The sequence below is a fragment of the Phasianus colchicus genome, chromosome 16 (assembly GCF_987193195.1).
Source record: "Phasianus colchicus chromosome 16, bPhaCol1.hap1.1, whole genome shotgun sequence".
NCBI classification, from domain to species: Eukaryota; Metazoa; Chordata; class Aves; order Galliformes; family Phasianidae; genus Phasianus; species Phasianus colchicus.
The window spans coordinates 3,700,740-3,718,570 of record NC_143451.1 but is presented as its reverse complement, the minus strand read 5'-3'; the positions used below and the strand labels follow the sequence as shown (position 1 = coordinate 3,718,570).

The 17,831-nt window shown below is 46.0% G+C and overlaps 1 protein-coding gene across 4 annotated transcripts in view; it reads right to left on the bottom strand.

The window, feature by feature from the left end:
- Positions 1-851: 851 nt before the first annotated feature.
- IFT38 (intraflagellar transport 38) overlaps positions 852-17,831 on the bottom strand; it is a 57,391-nt gene continuing 40,411 nt past the window's right edge. The window contains exons 10-14 of one of the 4 annotated variants that reach the window (XR_004167195.2): positions 12,879-12,986; positions 4,573-4,628; positions 2,926-2,979; positions 2,173-2,440; positions 852-929 (exon numbers count right to left, since the gene is read on the bottom strand). Coding sequence is in view for 3 of the 4 variants with exons in the window: in XM_031595289.2 (XP_031451149.1) it covers positions 2,291-2,440; positions 2,926-2,979; positions 4,573-4,628; positions 12,879-12,986 (368 nt within the window). In the remaining variant the exon portion in view is untranslated. Of the gene's footprint in view, positions 930-1,921; positions 2,441-2,925; positions 2,980-4,572; positions 4,629-12,878; positions 12,987-17,831 lie in introns of those variants that run through there. The other 3 variants (XM_031595289.2, XM_031595290.2, XM_090151839.1) reach the window with 3 other exon arrangements.

Below are 17,831 nucleotides of genomic sequence, written 5' to 3'. Positions count from 1 at the left end.
AATTGTTCAGAGGGTTCCTTTCCAGCAGTGCTGGGGCAGGCTGCTCTTGCCCTGCTGCTCATACCTGGTAGAAGAAGCTGCCATCGGGCTGTGCTGAAGGCTAGGTGGCAGTGCTGCCTGAAGAGAACCTGGCTCTGTGCACATGATGCAGTACTTCAGCTTTTCATTTCAGCCTATGGTACAGGAAAATAGCATAGAAAACACGCTCTGAAACTGCACTCTGAACTCCAGCACTGTGCCCAGCCTCGTGGGCAATGTGCCTCACGGGTCAGAAATATCTTCAGCATCCAGGGAGGATCAGAACAGATTCCCTAAGTAACACAGAAGAGTATTTTCAGATCAGGTGCTAAAACCAGGACGTTTCAGCCCCTGGGAGAAGGGAATGCAGTCAGCACACGCACCTTGCTGGCTGTCAGAGGATCACCCTTAATGGCTCTGCAGTCCAGCACTGACACCCTTCTGCTTTCTTTGAGGTGAAGTAACAAATGCCAATTAACTTTACAATTAAAGGTGCAAAGAGGGGTCCTAACTGCCAGCTCAGCTCAAGCCCATACAGCTGTGTGCATTCCAGCACACCACAGCACTCACACACGTACTGTTACTACACAGAAGTTGTGGACTATTTACCTGTAAAGTTTTGGCACATCCTGACAGGGCATTTCCAGTTCTGAGCTCAGCTGATGAGGAACTACTTTAGGTGTTAGAGATGTGAGAGATGGAAGAGCTCCTGGTTTTTCAGGTAACTGCTGTGCATTCCTTCCTTCAGTTCAATAAAAGAGGGGCTGGACTACACTCTTCAGATGGAGGTAAAGCAAAGTACTTTGCTGGCATGAAAAAAAAGGAAGGACGGGAGAACAGCCTGAGCTCTTGTCTGCTCTGATGAACACACACTGGAACAAACTCATCTAATCAAGCACTGATTTCTGCTCCTGCAAAGACAAATCATGATGCTAAAGCAGAGCTAAAAGACAAGAGGCGATACAGCAGACAAACTCCAGCTTTTGCTTTCACCTGAAGGCTTTCACTGATGGCATAATTATAACCCACTGACCTCCTCAGTAAGCTCAGCACTTCTGCCAGCAGCACAGCACCAACTGGGTGTCTGTGTGCCTGTGCTGACATCCCAGTGCCACCACTGCCCCATGCTAACATCAGCTCCTACCACACTGTTTGTCATCTTCTGCCTCCTGCCCACATCTCTTGTTCCTCAACAGGAAATTGAGAATCTCTCATAAACATTCCCCCAGTAACCCCTTATTTTTTTTTTTCCCCAAAGTGTGCAGGAATTTAATATATGGAATCTTAATCACTATTCACTGAAACAGGACAGGCATCCTAAAAGCTCTTTAGTGAGGGGTAGACAAAGGGGCAATCTCATTCCTATTGAAAAATCAGGCTAAAAATGGTGAATAATTACTTACAGAAAATACAGCTATTCTCAATACATGGAGGAATGTTTTCTCCAACAGAAAAAAATGAGAACAGCATTACATATCGGTCAATTTCTATGCATTTTTGGATTCGGGTCCCCACAGAACATGGAGAAAGGTTGAAGAACAAAAGCAAGCAATAGCAGCCCAACTTTGGGGCCATTTGAGTGCCTAAAGCTCAGTCTGCTGCAAAAGGGTAATTAAAGGGCTAATTTCCTATGGATTTAATCACAGCACAGTCTCACACGGTTGCTCTGAGGACACTCAAGCATGGCTTAAGCCTGAGAACAGCTCCCAAGGACACAGCTGAAACACTAAGAGATGCTGCACTGAGGTTCTTTGAGGATCCTTATGCTGGTTTTCCAGTTAAAGCCTTCTGTCTTAGGCCACCTGCCCTTTGCAGACACAAGCCCTCAATGAAGGAAAGGGTATGTTTAGGATAAATAGATTTAAGCCAGTTTTAAAATCAATTTAAATGTGTTCCCAGAGCAGCTTTTATCCAGCTTTATTAAGGCAAAAAAAATCTGTTTGGTTATAATAAAGTGCAGGGAAATCAAGCACACGATGCTCACTGGAGTGAGACTTCTGGCACTGCAGTGCACGAGGGCCAGTTCTAATGCAATTATGGAAATAACAGCACTCCACATTACTGTGATTGTCATTATGGATAAACTGCTCATACTTCGCAGTCACAAGACTGGCAATCCAAGTTTAATTTTCAAGTTTAATGAACATTATTTACCAACTCCTGAACTCATGCTGACGAGCACTTTTCAGATGGCAGGGTGCTATTAGTTCCTGGCCCACATGCTCTCCAACGTCTGCGTTTCAAGGTGCCTCCTGGTCCTGCTGCTGAAGGGTCAGAAGTCATTATCACTTTCCTCCAGAGGCTCTGGCTTCTTTGCTCGGTGGCTGGATTTGCTCGGGGAGATTTCCATGCTGTCATCTTCCACGTCCTCCTCCTCATCTTCGTCATCATCCAGGTCAATCTCACTATCCCCCGACTCCTCCTGCAGGAAAGCACACAGCGTTCACCACCACTTCAGCTCTCAGATGTGAGGCATTTTGGGCAGCTCAGAAGCAAAGGATGCTGCTCCTGGCCAGCACTCAGCTGCTCCCTCCCATGCACTCAGTGCAATCACACACCTGAGGGCTATGGGAAGGCCATGTGTCTGCACAGGTGCAGTTCCAGCTTTGGTTCCAGGGAGCAGCAGCAGACCCTTCCAAACCAATGGAAGCCCAGAGCTCAGCACCTCTGGAAGCAGAATGCCCCCATGGCTCCCACCAGCAGCTCCGACCACTTCACTCAACACTGGCTGCTCCACTCAATTCACAGCAAACATCCTTTCCTGCTTCACGGGGCTGCCAAAAATGAACTTCCTGACTTCTGCTGAATCTGTGATATCAAAAGCCTTGCAGAACTTCAAAGCAATACCTACTGTGAGACCAAAGAGTCAATGCCCAGCAGAAGAAAAACCGCAGGAGAGGAACCCACCTGAGCCTTGGTGATGATCCCATGCTTGCCTGGCTGGGCTGGGGCAGCTCTCCCCTTGGACAACCAGAGTGGGAAGAACAGGAGAGGCAGAGCAGAAAAAAAAAAATGAAAAAACACAAGAACATAAAAGAGGGAAAAAAAAAAAAAAAAGGAAATAACCAGAATGGGAGCAGGAGGGAAGGAGGCAAAAGATTACAATGAAAATGGGGGAAATTGAGGCTGAACTGTTGAGCATAGGCAGGTGCCCAGAGAGCTGCTCAGCATATGGTAATCCTGTCTGAAACATACTCAATATGTGGGGCTGTGCTGACGGATTCATGGGAAGGGACTATGAACAGTGTGTAGTAAAAAAGGGAAATGAAAAGGGTGGAGAAGTTACAAAGCTGGCAAGGACATGGTCAAGGACAGTCAGGCAGTGCTGTGACTGAGGGTGCACTGTCTTCACCTGCAGCACTGACCCTACCCAGAAACGGATCCAAATGCCAAAGACATAAAGAACTCCCTAGAAGGCAGCACCTAGCCTTAGCTTGATCCATTCTGGCAGAAGCAAACAACAGAGCATGGTCTGTAAGCTCATTTCCTGAGAAAAGGTGAGGATGGACAGAATGAGAGGCAGAGCTGAGAGGATCAACATGGTCCAGCAGTGCAGGGATGGCTGAACTCTGAGCTTGCCCTCCTCGTTGGCAGGCAGTGCTGGCTGGGATGTCTGCTGGATGTCAGACAGAAAGGCTCTGTACGAGTTGTACTAGCTCAAACATGAGCTCACAATCATCGTGTTTTTTAAGTGTTTGTACCACTTCCTAACACAGGTTGGGCTGTGCCAGCTGGCATTTTCCCAAACATCACCTGAGATCAGGACATCCCCACAGATCCTGGCTGTCAGCTTAGATACAGGCACCTTTTTGGGATGGAGGGCTTGTTGCATGGCTGCAAGCCATATCAGAACAGCTGGCTTCGAGGCCAAAAGCTCTGTTTTATCTTCTAGTACAGGTGTAGCCACTTAAGAGGGCCCAGAGGCATAAAAAGGTCACTCATACACCAGAGGCTGAGCACAGCAGTAAGAACAGTGCCTGCTCTACAAACCTGGGTCTTCCTGACTAGTTGCCATCTGCTCACCAGGTCAGCTTTACCCAGATGCAAAGCTTTGACACAGCTATATCTGTGAGGCAGGGAGTCCAGGGGCTCCAGCTCACACTTCAGCCCTCATCCCTGTCCCATCGGCTGCAGCACTGGTGCTTGAGATGCTGTATGTTAGCACAGCTCAGTGAGAGGGCTCCAAGAGGTACGATTTCAGAGCAAATCTGGGGATTCACACCAACACATACAACTTCTGCTACACTGCACTGATCCCCTCCCTATTAATCTGCTCAGCAAAGCACCATCCTTGTAGCCTGTGTGCCACAACTTACACACTGCAGGCTGAGGTTGAAGCGCAGGGCAATGTGCAGAGACCTGAAGAGCAAAAGAACAATGGAAAAGGGCGTGTGCTGAAAAGGAGAGAGCGGCCAGCTGGAGAGAAGGAGGGGAAAAGCGATCTGTGGCACAGAGAGTGAACAGGTAAGAATCTGTTTCTCCAGCTGAGGAGAGGGCAGGTGTTCTAAAGCATTGTCAGAGGAGCTCTGCAAACACATGGGATTGGTTACTTACATCTTCCTCTGTGTCTCCACCCTGCATTGTTCCCACGATCCGGGCACCAGCTCTTCCTGCAGAGCAAAGAGAATCACTATGAAGACCAGAAAATGAAAGGTGAAGGTTGGGGTTTCCTTTCAGAGCCCAACCAAATGGCAGCGAGAGGATGAAGTCCCAATGCACGTGAGGCCACTGTGCCTGCTAACCCAGGAGAAGGTGGAGAGGCTGACAGTATTGTATTGCTAGAGCTACCTTGTGCAGCTGTGACAGTCCTGTAAGCCAAAGCACATAGGAGGTTGAAGAGATTCCTATCTTAAGATTCAATACACACGAGGAACTACTAGCAATTTTGGACCACTTAAGGTTTATACCTTTGGGCAAGGAGCCTCCCCAGTTACGTAACTCCATCTATTTGGCTTGCTGGAAATTTGGCAAAGAGATTATATGATTATCATACACAGATAATCCTCATCAGAAGTGCATCCTAGGATGTGCAAGATTTCAAATTGCTAGCAGAAGGATGTAAGAGCTGGAGGTTAGAAAGTGAAATCAAATGAAACCCAATCAGAAATACAGCAGCGATTTCTCACTTCAATCAATCAGAACAAAAGAGGGACACTATCTTGTCTTCAAACCCAAACAACCTGACTGGATGTGCTCCTGGGCAGGCTGCTTCAGCTCATGCTGTTTGAGTAGAGGGGGGTCAGACTAAAGGCTCTCAAGAGGTCCCTGCCAACCCAAATGATTCTGTGAAATGGCATTATCCTCTGCTTTAGTGTACAGAGAACAAAAGCCTGACTTTTGCCCCTGGTAGCCCTCCTATGCTCAGATCTTTTCTGATATTCCATCAGGGACTGACATCTCAAAGGAATCCTAGGCAATGCCAAGGCAAATCTCATGAGTTTCTTGCTGAGAATACGACGTGCAAGTCTGAAGAGGCAGTTGGTTGTAGGGAGTTCTCTGAAAAGGGCTAATGTGCTCAAGCCTTCCTTAAGTACTTTGGGATATGTAAAGGCCGTCTGAAATGGTGAAGATGCCAGCATGGTTCTCCTTGCCAGGAAGGGAAGCTGGAAGGGGTACAGCAGAGCTGTGATGGGGGAATTCCACATGGGGCTGGCGCAGCCATAGCAGTCACTCAGCACTAACTGGATGCCCATGTAACACCACTGCTGTCACCACTGCATTTCCTCATCCATTTATCACCCCCATCACCAGTTTTCTCTGCGTCAGACAGATATAGATTTTTCACATCTATACAATATATACTTTTTTTTTTTTTTAGCATGGGAACAAAACAACTTAAAATATATCCTGTCCAACCTCCTTTGTAGCTGTAGGAGACAGAACACTTTGCCCCCTTCGTAGGTTGATTTGGGTTAGCAGTAGAAAACTGCTGCCTACCTCACCCAAAAACATCCCTGCCCTGCTGTGTCAAGACAGGTAACCTATAGGATCTCATGCCTTTAAATAAGAAGTGGAGCCTTCTGTCTATCCAGCTGCTGACAACACAGCCAGTAACAGTGGAGATAGAATATATGACGATTCCTGGACAGAGGAGCTCTCTTCAAGCTTTAGAGACATTTGCTCTGATAAATGCTAACCTGTAAGTTCAGAGATAGTTATAGCAGACATCATTAGAGGACAACAGAATAGTGTTTTCACTCAACATTCAGGCTGGTCCAAGAGTTTAACTGCTATGCAGAAGGCTCACAGCATGAAGTGCTGGACAGGGAATGCTTACCTCAAGGAGAAAGTAGCAGGGAGCTTGTGCAATATGCTGATAAAACAAAGCAGAGAGAGGTCCTGAATATAAAGAGAACCAGGGCATCATGTGAGGAGAGCCACACGCTGCTGCCCGAACAGGAGAGAGGGCAGATTTCCCATGTCACAGGAAGAGCTGTGACAAAGGTGGGAGCCTTGTTTGAGCTTTCAGACACCAAACCCCACATCTGTGTGTGTGGGGTTATTTTGTGATATCCCCATGTGCTAGAGGAGAGACAGGAACAGCAGCATGTCTGCTTGCACCAGGCAGAGCTGGCAGCCACAGGGCTGCTTGGCACTTGAAACGTGCAGGGCTCTGTTTAGCTGGGCTCAGCTTGCTGTGGCATTAGTGCTCCACCACTTTGGCCAGAAGCTCACGCAGCTTCCAGGCAGGTGAAAGCCTCTTATGTTGGCTTACAGACAATGTGAATTCAGCTGGGACAGGCTGTACAAAGTGATAATTAGGTAAAATGCTCATAATGAACAGACTGTAATTCACTGCACCTTTGGATTCAAATCCAATCACAGTACAACAGCCACTGAGCTATCAAGGATCAGGAGTGAACGTGCATCCATGATTTTAAGCTTTCTGCCACTCTTCCTCTGCTTGTGATGCTTACCATTGCACTACCTGGGCAGCTGCCTACAATGGATCCACAGGACTGGAATGATTTACGTCTTCTTACTCAGTGGTGGGTACACATTAACCCTGTTCCTGACAAGGAACTTAACCTGAGAGGTTAGGAAACCCACCACGAGGGGAAGGCAGATTTACAGCTGAAACCTTTTGCCTCCACTTTGGAGATCTGTTTCCCACTCTTAATGCAGATTTTTACTGTGAGCTCCCTTCCCTCTAGCTCCCAGCTTCACAAAGAAAATCAGGACAAGTTTTTTACTTGACCTTTCTGATCCATGCACCCTCTGGGAACTGCCCTCCTATGCGTGAATGTAGCCCTCAGCAGCAGGCCCTGACCTCAGCAGCATTTTCCAGGCGTTGCTAAAGTACAGTGATGAATGAAGCACACTACAGCTGCTGCCCAGGATGAGCATACTTCTATTTCTTACACCCTCCACGAAAAGGAAATCAGCTTGGAAGGGAATCACCTGCCTCAACCTCATTATTTCAGCCCTACAGCCCTTCCTCCTTCTCCTCTAGGTCCAGTGTTGCAGTGGCCATAATAGTGCTGAAAGCATACAGACACACTTCCTCCATCCCAGAGAGCACTTAGCTTTGATGACACAAAGCACAGAAAGACATCTCTGTTAGGAGATGATGGTGATATGATGGGAGTGACTTCTACTTCAAGTTAAGACAAATTCATTTCCGTGAATTCCAAACTGAAGCCCCATTTCAGTGGTGCCCAAAACACTGGGCTGTTCCCCTTTCTTCATCTGCACGAGCCTGTCTAGCAGCTGCCACATCAGCAAACAAATATTTTGCAGACCCTTACCTGGATGATAGGAACTACAGAGATCTGCACAGAAACGCATTAAGATCAGAAAAGCTGCTGCGTTGGTGTTCTTCCTTCCCAGATGAGTTTCCTCAGAGCACTGCAGTCATATCCCCTGGCTCCTGAAACACTGTGCTGACAGTTCTCCCTCCTCTTCGACCTGATGAAGCCCCAGTAAGAGTCAAATCACACTTTGTGACGTTCCCAAGGATGGAATTTGTTGAGATCTTCATCACTGCTCCTGAACACACTGATGGGGGGAGTTGTGGGAACAGTGAAAGAGGAAACCGCATCCTGCACCAAGCTGCATGCCAGCAAGAGGCTGCTCTCCCTGCATGGAAGGAGCTGAGAGATCAGGGCTGGAGTCACACACAGTGCCTGGACAATTGCAGTGGGCTACAGCACATTTTTCTCAACAGAACTCCTTTCCACTAAAGCCAAGAACACAACACATTGAGAAAACCTGCAGAACTGTGAACCATCTCTTGCTTGTAAAGATAAATGCACTTGTAATTGATCTTGGACTTAAAATTGTAATTTCCTTTAGGAACTGAGAGAAGGAAAGGAATACAACTAAGATTTAATGTATGCTTTTTAAAAAAGTGACGTCCACAGGAACTGAATGTGGAAAGGCACCAAGGAAGGAGCAGGCAGCTCTTGCACATTTGTAACTGAAACCCTCAGTTCTCCTTCACACCAACAGCATGCCCCTAGCTTCTGTGCACTGGAGGAGGTTGGAGGGTAGGAAAGAGCTCTAGAAATTCAGCAGCAGTAGCCTGAACATAGTTATGAGCTGGGGAGAGAACTGCCACAAGAGAAGTCTGACCACTGAGAACAGAGCAGGACTTCACGTGCTGAGGAGGGATTTGGAGCAGGACTGTGCAGACTCTCCAGGGAGGATTTCTTGCTGCTTTGTCAAAGTTCACATTCCCTCTGAAAATGTGAGGACTAATTCACCCCCTGTGGCCTTTGCCCAGCACACAGTCTATCTTTGGCTCTGCAGCCAGCTCCTACTTAATCATCACCAAGAGAAGCTTAAGAAGTAGGACAGGGAAGCTAAATACCATCATCATCTCAAAACACTGACTGTCTGCCACAGAAGCAGCATGCTTCAGACGTGCTCCTCTGCACACACTGCCTGAGATCCATCTCTCCAGGCCTGGAAAGCCCCACAGGCACAGAGCAGCTGGCAATGGCAAGCCAGCCCATGTCCATGGGGCCACTCTTCTTGCCCATCCCCAGATGTATCTCTGTTTCGATTGCTGTATATTTGCTTCCACTCCCTCCAGTAAGGTGCATCTGGCTTTCTTAAAAAAAAAAATTCTCTCTTCTCATCTTCTGTCTCCTGACACATTTGTTCTCACTGCATTAAACAGTGCAAGTTTTCACAGGCTTTTATCCATTCACTCGCAAGCAGTGTCGCTAATAATCTGCCTGCAGCTCTTCATTATCACACTGATCCTCTGGTCACTTCTGTGAAGGTAAGAGGCTCTCCCTGTTTGTGAGCAGATTATTTGCAGAGCAACATTCAACATTTGATAAAGCTGTTTTCTTCCAAGAAAGACCAAAGAGAGCTGAAGCTCTCAGAAACAGAACGGTCCCCGTAGCCCTAACATGACAACACTGCTCCTCAGTACTGACACCACAATAGGAAACATGAACTACAACACTGGATGACTGATTCGTGGGAGCTGACAGACCCTGGCAGCATGGAGGATACTATAGATAGGCACAGCACTAATCCTTTCTCTTGCCATTTCCAGTACCTACCTTGTTCCAAGCTCAGTGTGTGTGCCAGTGTTGTCTCTGGCTCGTGGTTCCACACTGTGCTTCAGACCTCCAGATGAATGAGACTGAAAAGATGGATCTGCATATGTAATTGCAACATCACTGTAAAATCCACTTTAATTCAAGGGGAGATTGGATAGGTTCTTAGAAAAGACCTGGCATGATCGTTTCTACACCCCCAGGATAAGGCTTTGCATTTGTCTCCCAGACACCTGTACCATCTGCATGTGAACCACCATGCTGCTCCAAAGCACTGGCCTATGGCTTGCTTCAGGGAATAGGCTTGTCTGCATTGCAGATGGTTAGGATCCTGCAACACTGCAAGATCTCCTTTTTCCCTGGCTCCCTGACAAAACAGCCTTATTCCAAACACCAACACTAACTCACAGTTTGACCTCAGAAGCTCAAGCATCTGCAATTTTGTTTGTGTTACAGCCTCACATATCTCCAGCCAGAGAGAATAAATGTGGATGTGAATTTTTATTTACATTTACAATACTCCAATTAAAAGATGCAGATGATAAATCAACACACTCTTTTACTTATTAAAGCAAATGATTAGCAACACATGGATTTATTCAGGAAGTCACATCAAGGAGACTTGCCTGTAATTGCGTATCAGAATGGATATTAGGAAGCATTTCTCAGAAAGAGTGGTTGGGCATTGGCACTGCTGCCCAGGGGGGTGGGAAAGTCACCTGGAGGTGCTGAAGAACTGTGGGGATGTGGTCAGTGGGCACAGTGGGGTGTGTCGATGGCTGGATGTGATGATCTTTGTGGTCTTTTCCAACCTTAATGATTCTGATTGTACAAAAACAGGCTCTCCAGCACCTACCACTTTGGTGACTCTCTTCCCAGCCCCTTGCTGTCACCCACACGCTTGTTATCTTCTTGTACAGAAGCCTTCCTGGCTTCCTAAAGCTGGATTTGCTGTACTGGTGAATCAGTGTAAAAATTTAAATTCAGTGGAGACAAAGGCTCCATAGCCCATTTCAACTCCCTGCCTAACCAGTCTATTCCTCTTTGTACATGGGAAATAAAGGTTTGATTTTCTCTGTGTACCACAAGAGCTGGCAGCCTGTCATATCTCCTCCAGCTCATGCTCTTTTCTGCTCCATGGGAGATTAAATCCTATACCTTCAAGTCTTTTAATTGGCAAAAGAATAAAACCAGGAGCAATACTGTCAAAGCTGCATTTAGTTGGAATTTGACTGCATTTAGACAGTACTGCTGAAAGGACTTGAGAGAGAAACTACGTTGATTTTTTCCTCAATTATACCAAGTGGCCTAATAAGAGTGATTATCTCTCCCTGTGAATCCTGCTCCTCTAATGGTGAAACACATTGGAATATCTGCCCTTTATTACAGAGGGAGGAAATCTTCTCTTAGAGTACTAATAACCTGTTAATTAGAGATGTAAAACTGAATCACATCACAGGAACTGACCACAGCAGTCTGTTTCTTCCCAGCAAGAGAACAAACAAAGTGATGCTTCTGGGCCACGTAACAAGACAATCCTTCAAAAGAAAGTGATTGGAATGTCTGGAGTTTAAGCAAAGAGAAAAAGTGGTAATTAATAAAAATAGTGTTTTTATTGTGCTGCCTTAAATGCATTTTAAATGCAAACTACCTGTGCTGAAGGACACGTACAGACTGTGCGTTTAACGACAAACGGCCAGCAGATGTTCAGGCTCAATTTGCCAAAGAAGCTGAAGCACTTTGACATTAATCTCAGGTTCTGACACTGTCTCCAGCACTTCAGTTTGTGAGGGTCACAGTCAAACACAGCACCTCACTGCTGAGGAAGGACCAGAAGGGCCCATTTACACAGAAAGCAGCAGATGGGAGCCTGTACCCAAGGCTGGAGCTGCTTGTCTGGATCAGGCTGGTGCTCTGGAAGGAAAGCTTTGGCTCATCAATGCAGAAGAGCAAGCTGATAATGCTTCCCCTAAGTCTATGTTTGCATCCACCTTCGTCAGTACAGACTGTGCCGGAGCACAGAAGGACTGAAACGCAGTGAGTTAGAATGAGAGAATGCAGCCTTTGTCCTCCTGGGTGAACTGTGCAAAAGGCATCTCAGAAGCCCTCAGAACACATCTGGAGTTGGTTCAGTAAATCTATTCATAGAGGTGAGAGGCAAAAAGGACCGAGCCAAGGGAGACTTTCAAATTACACAAAGACACAGTGAGCAAAGATCAGCGTGGCCACCAAGTAGTTAGCAAGCTGCAAATTGAGAACATGCAAAAGCCAGAGGATAATCACGTGGCAGAAGCAGTTTATAGAAGATCAGGAAGAGACCCACAGAAGCTGCAGCCAGTATCTGGTTGCTCTGTTGGGACGCCCGCTCAGATGAGGCATCACAGACAGCTACAGCCAGCCCTAAAAACAGTGTACAGACTTTTCTTTGAGAAACTGTAAAAGCTGTTCACCTACACAAGGCTTCTGGCACTTCTCAAGAATTTTCAATTGTTATGAAAAGCAGAAATGTGGATAAAAGTGCTTGAATTGTATTGATTTGAGAACTTCAGCTTCCTGCTCTGGTCTCAATAAGAAAGAGGAGAGCAGAAAGCACATCTGCAGTCTATCCAAGTACCAAGTTCTAGCAGAAGTAGTGGCACATGAAATTACCCACACTGGCACTTCATCCAGAGCCCAGAGAGGCTTTTGCTGATGCTCAGAATCATTCACAGCCAACAAGAACACCACTGAGAAATAACTTGATTTTCTAGTTTCACTTTCTCCCATATAAGTGTCAGACAGACCCTCAGTCTGTTATTTTTCTGCGTTGCTCCTGATCTGGGCTTTGTGGCAATCAGCAGCCAGAGGCTGAAGTTCCACTCCGCATAACAGCAACAGAAATCAGATGTCCTTCCCTGGCAGAAGTAACTCAGGTGCGCTGTGCCCACAGCTGTCAGTGCAGGAAGCTTTACAGACTCACTAAAGGTCTCATTTTGAAGATGACCCTACCATAGATAATGTTTACACCTAGGAGGGAAATGAATGCTTTGCCATGAGAAATCATAATACCTTGCTAAGGCTTTACACAAAGCTACTTCTGAACCTGGAAGGCAATACCAAGGAGGGATTATTCTCCCTTTTTTTTATTTTTTTTATTTCCTTCAGTAAAGCCTCCTTAATTTGCTCCCTGAAAATACTATATTTTCTCCACACAACACTGACCACTTATAGCACACAAAAACAGAGCGGTGCCAATGCCCTTGAATGATAACTGTCTTTTATATAACTGTCTTTTATATTTAAGGTTACTCAGATACTTTGAGCAAGTCCTTTTGCATAAAGGCAGGGAAGGAGAGGAGGAAGTACCTGGCACTAGCATCTCCAAGGCCACGTGCTGCTTCCCGAGCTGCCTGTCCTCCATTTCACTGTCAGAGCCTTCATCCTCCTGAATCTCCACGTCAGAATCATCATTATCTGGTTAAAACAAAAGCAGGATACACATCATTCAAACCAATCCACAACAGCCCAGAATTGCAGTTGCATACACGAGATGCTAGCATTCTCACTGTTCAGCCCACGATTAATTCATAACACAGCTCTGCTGACACATGCAGCTTCCACATCCTCACTAAGGAAGATATCTTCATACAGAAGTGCCAAAGAAGTTGAGATGAACAGAGTGTACGATATTAACAACTGTCTTGAGACCATCCTCAGATCGTGCCAGAAGCAATGTTCTAAAAACACTTTCAGAGCATGAACCACACATATAGTTAGGAGGAGATATTTCAGAAACTGAGTTCAAAATGAAAGTCTTCTAAAAGCTTTTGGAAAGCGTGAACTTACTAATACAACAGGAGCGTTGTTTCAGCCTGCCATTAGTGATACCAGAAAGGTCTCCTTAGACTCTTTGCCTTTCACTTAACCGTAGGTTAGAAACACACAGGAGCAATGCTCCAGCAAGAATTGCTCTGCAGTGCCTCTGGGGATCGGTGGTGCTGTGACAAAGCCAGCAGGACTGGGTGTGAAGTCAGCACTCCAAGAGTTGCTCATTGCTTACAAAAAGCAAATCTTTCCTAAGTACACCTAATTACACACGTCTGAGCTGAAAATGGAAATAACTAATTATGATCAGCAATGGGCTGGCACATCCTTGCAACACTTAATTATCAGGCAATACACAAATAGCATACATTTTTCCATGTTTTTTTTTAATTGCAATATTAAGTTAATGACAAAATATAGCAGCAGGGGATATATTTGATATCCTGGTAAGATTTTCAAGGCTCCAACAGCATTAGCTACAATTTCTGTTTGTGTTGCACTTTCTTCTTTGGCAGGTGACTGAATCACTGTGTGACCTCAATGCTGCTTCTGTTTGCTGGTATTCAGGAAAGCCAGGTTTTGTTCAGGCAACTCCTTGGGAAGACTGATGCGTGGCCTAAATAAAGGATTCAGGGCCACATCCTGTGCAGACCATCAGCACTATGACTGACATGCCCTCCCTTCTTTTGGATTCTTTTAACCCCTTTCTCCAGATTTTATCACATATGCTCCTCCTGTTTCTCAGCCCTACTGCCCAGAGCTGAGGATGCTGCCTGGGGCCCTATGACTGCTGTGCCCATTGCAGAGCACACCATGCACACCCCATTAGCTCTTCCTCCTCCTCACCTGGCTCTCCCAAGCTGCCAGCTAAGCATGGGCTAATGGAGCTGCTGCCTGGCAGCAACCAAAGTGACAATGCATTGAGCATCCTCTGGGGACAGGACCTGGAGCCTTCACTCTGCAGAGGCACAGCAATGCCATCCTGCAGTGGGTGAGGCACAGCTCTACCAACCCAGGGCTTTGATTTTTCATCGTGCTTTTCAGGAAACTGATTTTTTTTAACCATTTATAGCAACAGGCTCTCAGAGAAAACAGGCAAAACACACTTCCCTTCAGACAAGGGTAAGATGACAAAGACAGGAATGGATCTGCCATCATCCCTTTGCTGCATGCAGAAGAGTTCTCTCCCACTCCCCTGGGTCATTTCTCTCCACTCAGCTTGCAAAAAGGAAGCTCTGCTCATTATGTAATTCCTCACAGTGCCTTCCCTTTGGAAAGTGGGCCCAGCAGTGAGATCCCACAGTGAGCAGTGCTTTGAGATAGTAGTGGTACCTACTGCAAAGAGAGAATCGATGGCCAGAGGGCCTCAAGCTGCTGCTTTATGAGAGGGAATGGCTTCAGCACAGCTTTCTTTCTACATCCAATCTTTTCCTCTTTCACTCAGTTTCTCTGTCCTCCCGAAGCTCCTTTCTTACCCTACTGCTTTTATCCTTTTCCCCCACTGCCTCAGATGCTTCAACTCCCCTCAGCCAGCGATCCAGCTGCAGCTCTCTGCATTCAGCCCATGTTTAGGAAGCACACCTGTGCCCCAGCTCCAGACTCAGCCCTCCCAGTGTGCTTACCAGGTCACATCAACACCTGCTTTCACTTGCATGCTTTGCAAATCCTTCATTACTTCACAGTAAAAATGAAGAGAAGGGTCATCAGGTGAATTATCAGCACGTAGATGCAGCAAACCATTTTTGCAGCTGTGCTGGGACTTGGAAACAAATCTTGTTATGGAGCTACAGCAAGAGTTGGGGCTCTCTGAGCAGCCTCAAACTGTGCAGCACAGAGCATAACAGGGAGCTTCACCATGCTGCTATAGTGAAGGGCTGCAAGAACAGAGAAACCAGAACTGCAAAGGCAAATCCAGCAACAGCCTGTGGCCCTGAGCCTCCTCTCCCACACCTGGACAGACTGTGAGAATCTCTCACAATAAAATCAATGCATTGCTCTAACCTGATGCTTTGTGACAGCTGGCTCTGGGTCCCACCACCCAGCCCAGCTCTGCCCAGGGTGCAGCAGGGCACAACAGCACCAGGGACACAGAAGCAGAGAACACAACTAAAAATGTATTTAAATACACAATGAATGATGAAAACAAGTTGAGTCCAGGCCTCCTAGTGGGCTGAAACAGCAGGTTGGTCCAATGCTCTGGGTGACCCTACATACAGCAGTATAGGATTCCTTCACTCCATAGTTCTCATTATATTTGCCCAGCATGTTCTGTTCACACCAAAATATTCTTGAGTCAAAAAAAAAAAAAAAAAAGGAAAGAAAAGAAAAAAGTGACCATTTAGAACATTTCACTTTGTAATGTACAGGAAAAAACAACCTGTTGCTTCAGGAGAGGTGACAATCCCTGTGCAACGCTGAGCAATAGAAAGGGAGACAAGGAATGTTCCTTATGGAGAAAATGCAGATTTTTCAGCATCAGTATAAAGACAGAGGATAATAAAGCACACGGCGTGCAGTTCCCACATATACTGGTACATGATGTACAGAACACGTTCTAAGGTAGCTGGATTATGAGATTTGCATGGCTGTACGTGAAGATTATTTGACTTTTAGCAATAAACTGTAACTCAGCAATCCACGTGCCTGCATTCAGGACAATGCTGGCAGCTTATTAGAGCTTATTATTAAAGGTTGGTGCTTTAACAAGCTCCTGTATTTTGCTATGAAAAGATAATCCAAACAAATGCCCTGCAAACTGCATTTGGCCCAATTCCCCACTGCAGGGACTTGTCTACTGCATACAGAACATTGGCAAAATATCTGACTACCTCAGGGAGAACACACTGCGATCTTAAACTCCTCTTGCCTTAGATTTCAGTATTTTCACATCATGAAGGTGGCTTTTAGTCAACTAAACTTCATAGAATCACATAATGGTTTGGGTTGGGGAGGGACCTTTAAGATCATCTAGCTCCAACCCCTGCTGTAGGCAGGGACACCTCCCTCTGCACCAGGCTATTTGCTTCAGTCAAACAGAAAGCATGTCCTGTCACAGCTGAGAGGCACAAATCTCAGAAGATGCCCTTTGTTTCAAAGCACACCTATTGTGCCCAGAACAACCCACAGCAGATACGTGGACTGATCATATGTGCTTTAAATGATTAAACGTGGGGTAATATGCAAAGTCATTTGATCCCTAAGGAAATGCATGTAATAAATAATATGAAGTTTTAGATAGAAAAAAAAGAAAAAAAAAAAAAAAAAGAAATGGATTGAGGCCTTACCGTGACCAAAAGAGGAGCAATGTGCAGTTCCCACCTGAACACTTCAGTTCACCAAAGCCACGTTCACATCTCACCGTACCCAGAGAAGTCAGTTGTGCCTGCCAGCCTGAACGCTCACATCTCTGCAGTTCAAATGGAGTTATAACACAATGGAAAGCACAGCAATGACAGAGGGGTAGCAAAGTTCTAGGCTGCAACAAATGAGGATAAGCTGAAATGCAGCAACAGCGAGCACAGAAACAAAGAAAAGAATCTGATTACCTTTGAAAGGCCTCAGGTAGGCAAGGATCTCCAGCAAAATACCCTCGCCTCCACTGCCAACCCTTAAATGAGTTCTGAGAAGGGGTGGATCCTGGCTCCAGCCCTTCCAGTCACTCAGTGTATTGCATGCACCTGAGCTCCCCTGGGCTGGCCCTGCCTTCCCACAGGTGCTCAATCACTGCTTTAAGTCCTGACTTAGCATTTCTGCTACAGAAAGCAATGCTTTGATATATGCTTTTCAGTAGGGAACTTCTTTTGTCCTTAGCACAAAATGCTCATCTCTGAGAAGTCACCATGCTGGTGGCAGGTACTGACTGAGGTCCTCCTGCCAACTTCAGCAGTAAGGGTGCGTGTTCAGACCTTAAGGCATGAAAATTGAGCATAACATCCCAACAAATACCCAGCAGTGGGATGCACAGTTACTCCAAGTGCCCTTTCTTACATCTCTATTATTTTAAAATGGCTTATTGCTACTGGGCCCAATCTCACATTTTAAACAGCACAGATAGCTATACCACTGCCAAAGGGAGCAATAGGTCTCTGTCACCTGACATCACTGAACACAATCCCCCATTCAACCTAAAATCATTGAAAGCAATTCCCATTCAATCTGGGATTTGGAGCTTTGGCACAGGAACAAGGAGCTAAGATCATGTTTGACCAGTTTTACAGAGGGGTCATATGCAGTCATCTTAACAGTTTCTAACAATCTCAAAGGCCAAGAATCCATCAGAGCACCATTAAATTAGAACGTGAATTTGCAATTATTTTATCAGCAAGAGGCAAGATAGCTGTGGACCGATTGCAGTCTTCTTTTAGGAGATGCATGGTTTTAGCACCTGGCAACTCACTGCTCTGCTGCAGGGTGACAAGCAGTCCGTGTTCAGCAGCCATCAGATTTTAAGGCATCACTTCTGGAGTGGAAAGACTACAAGGGATTCAGTGCATC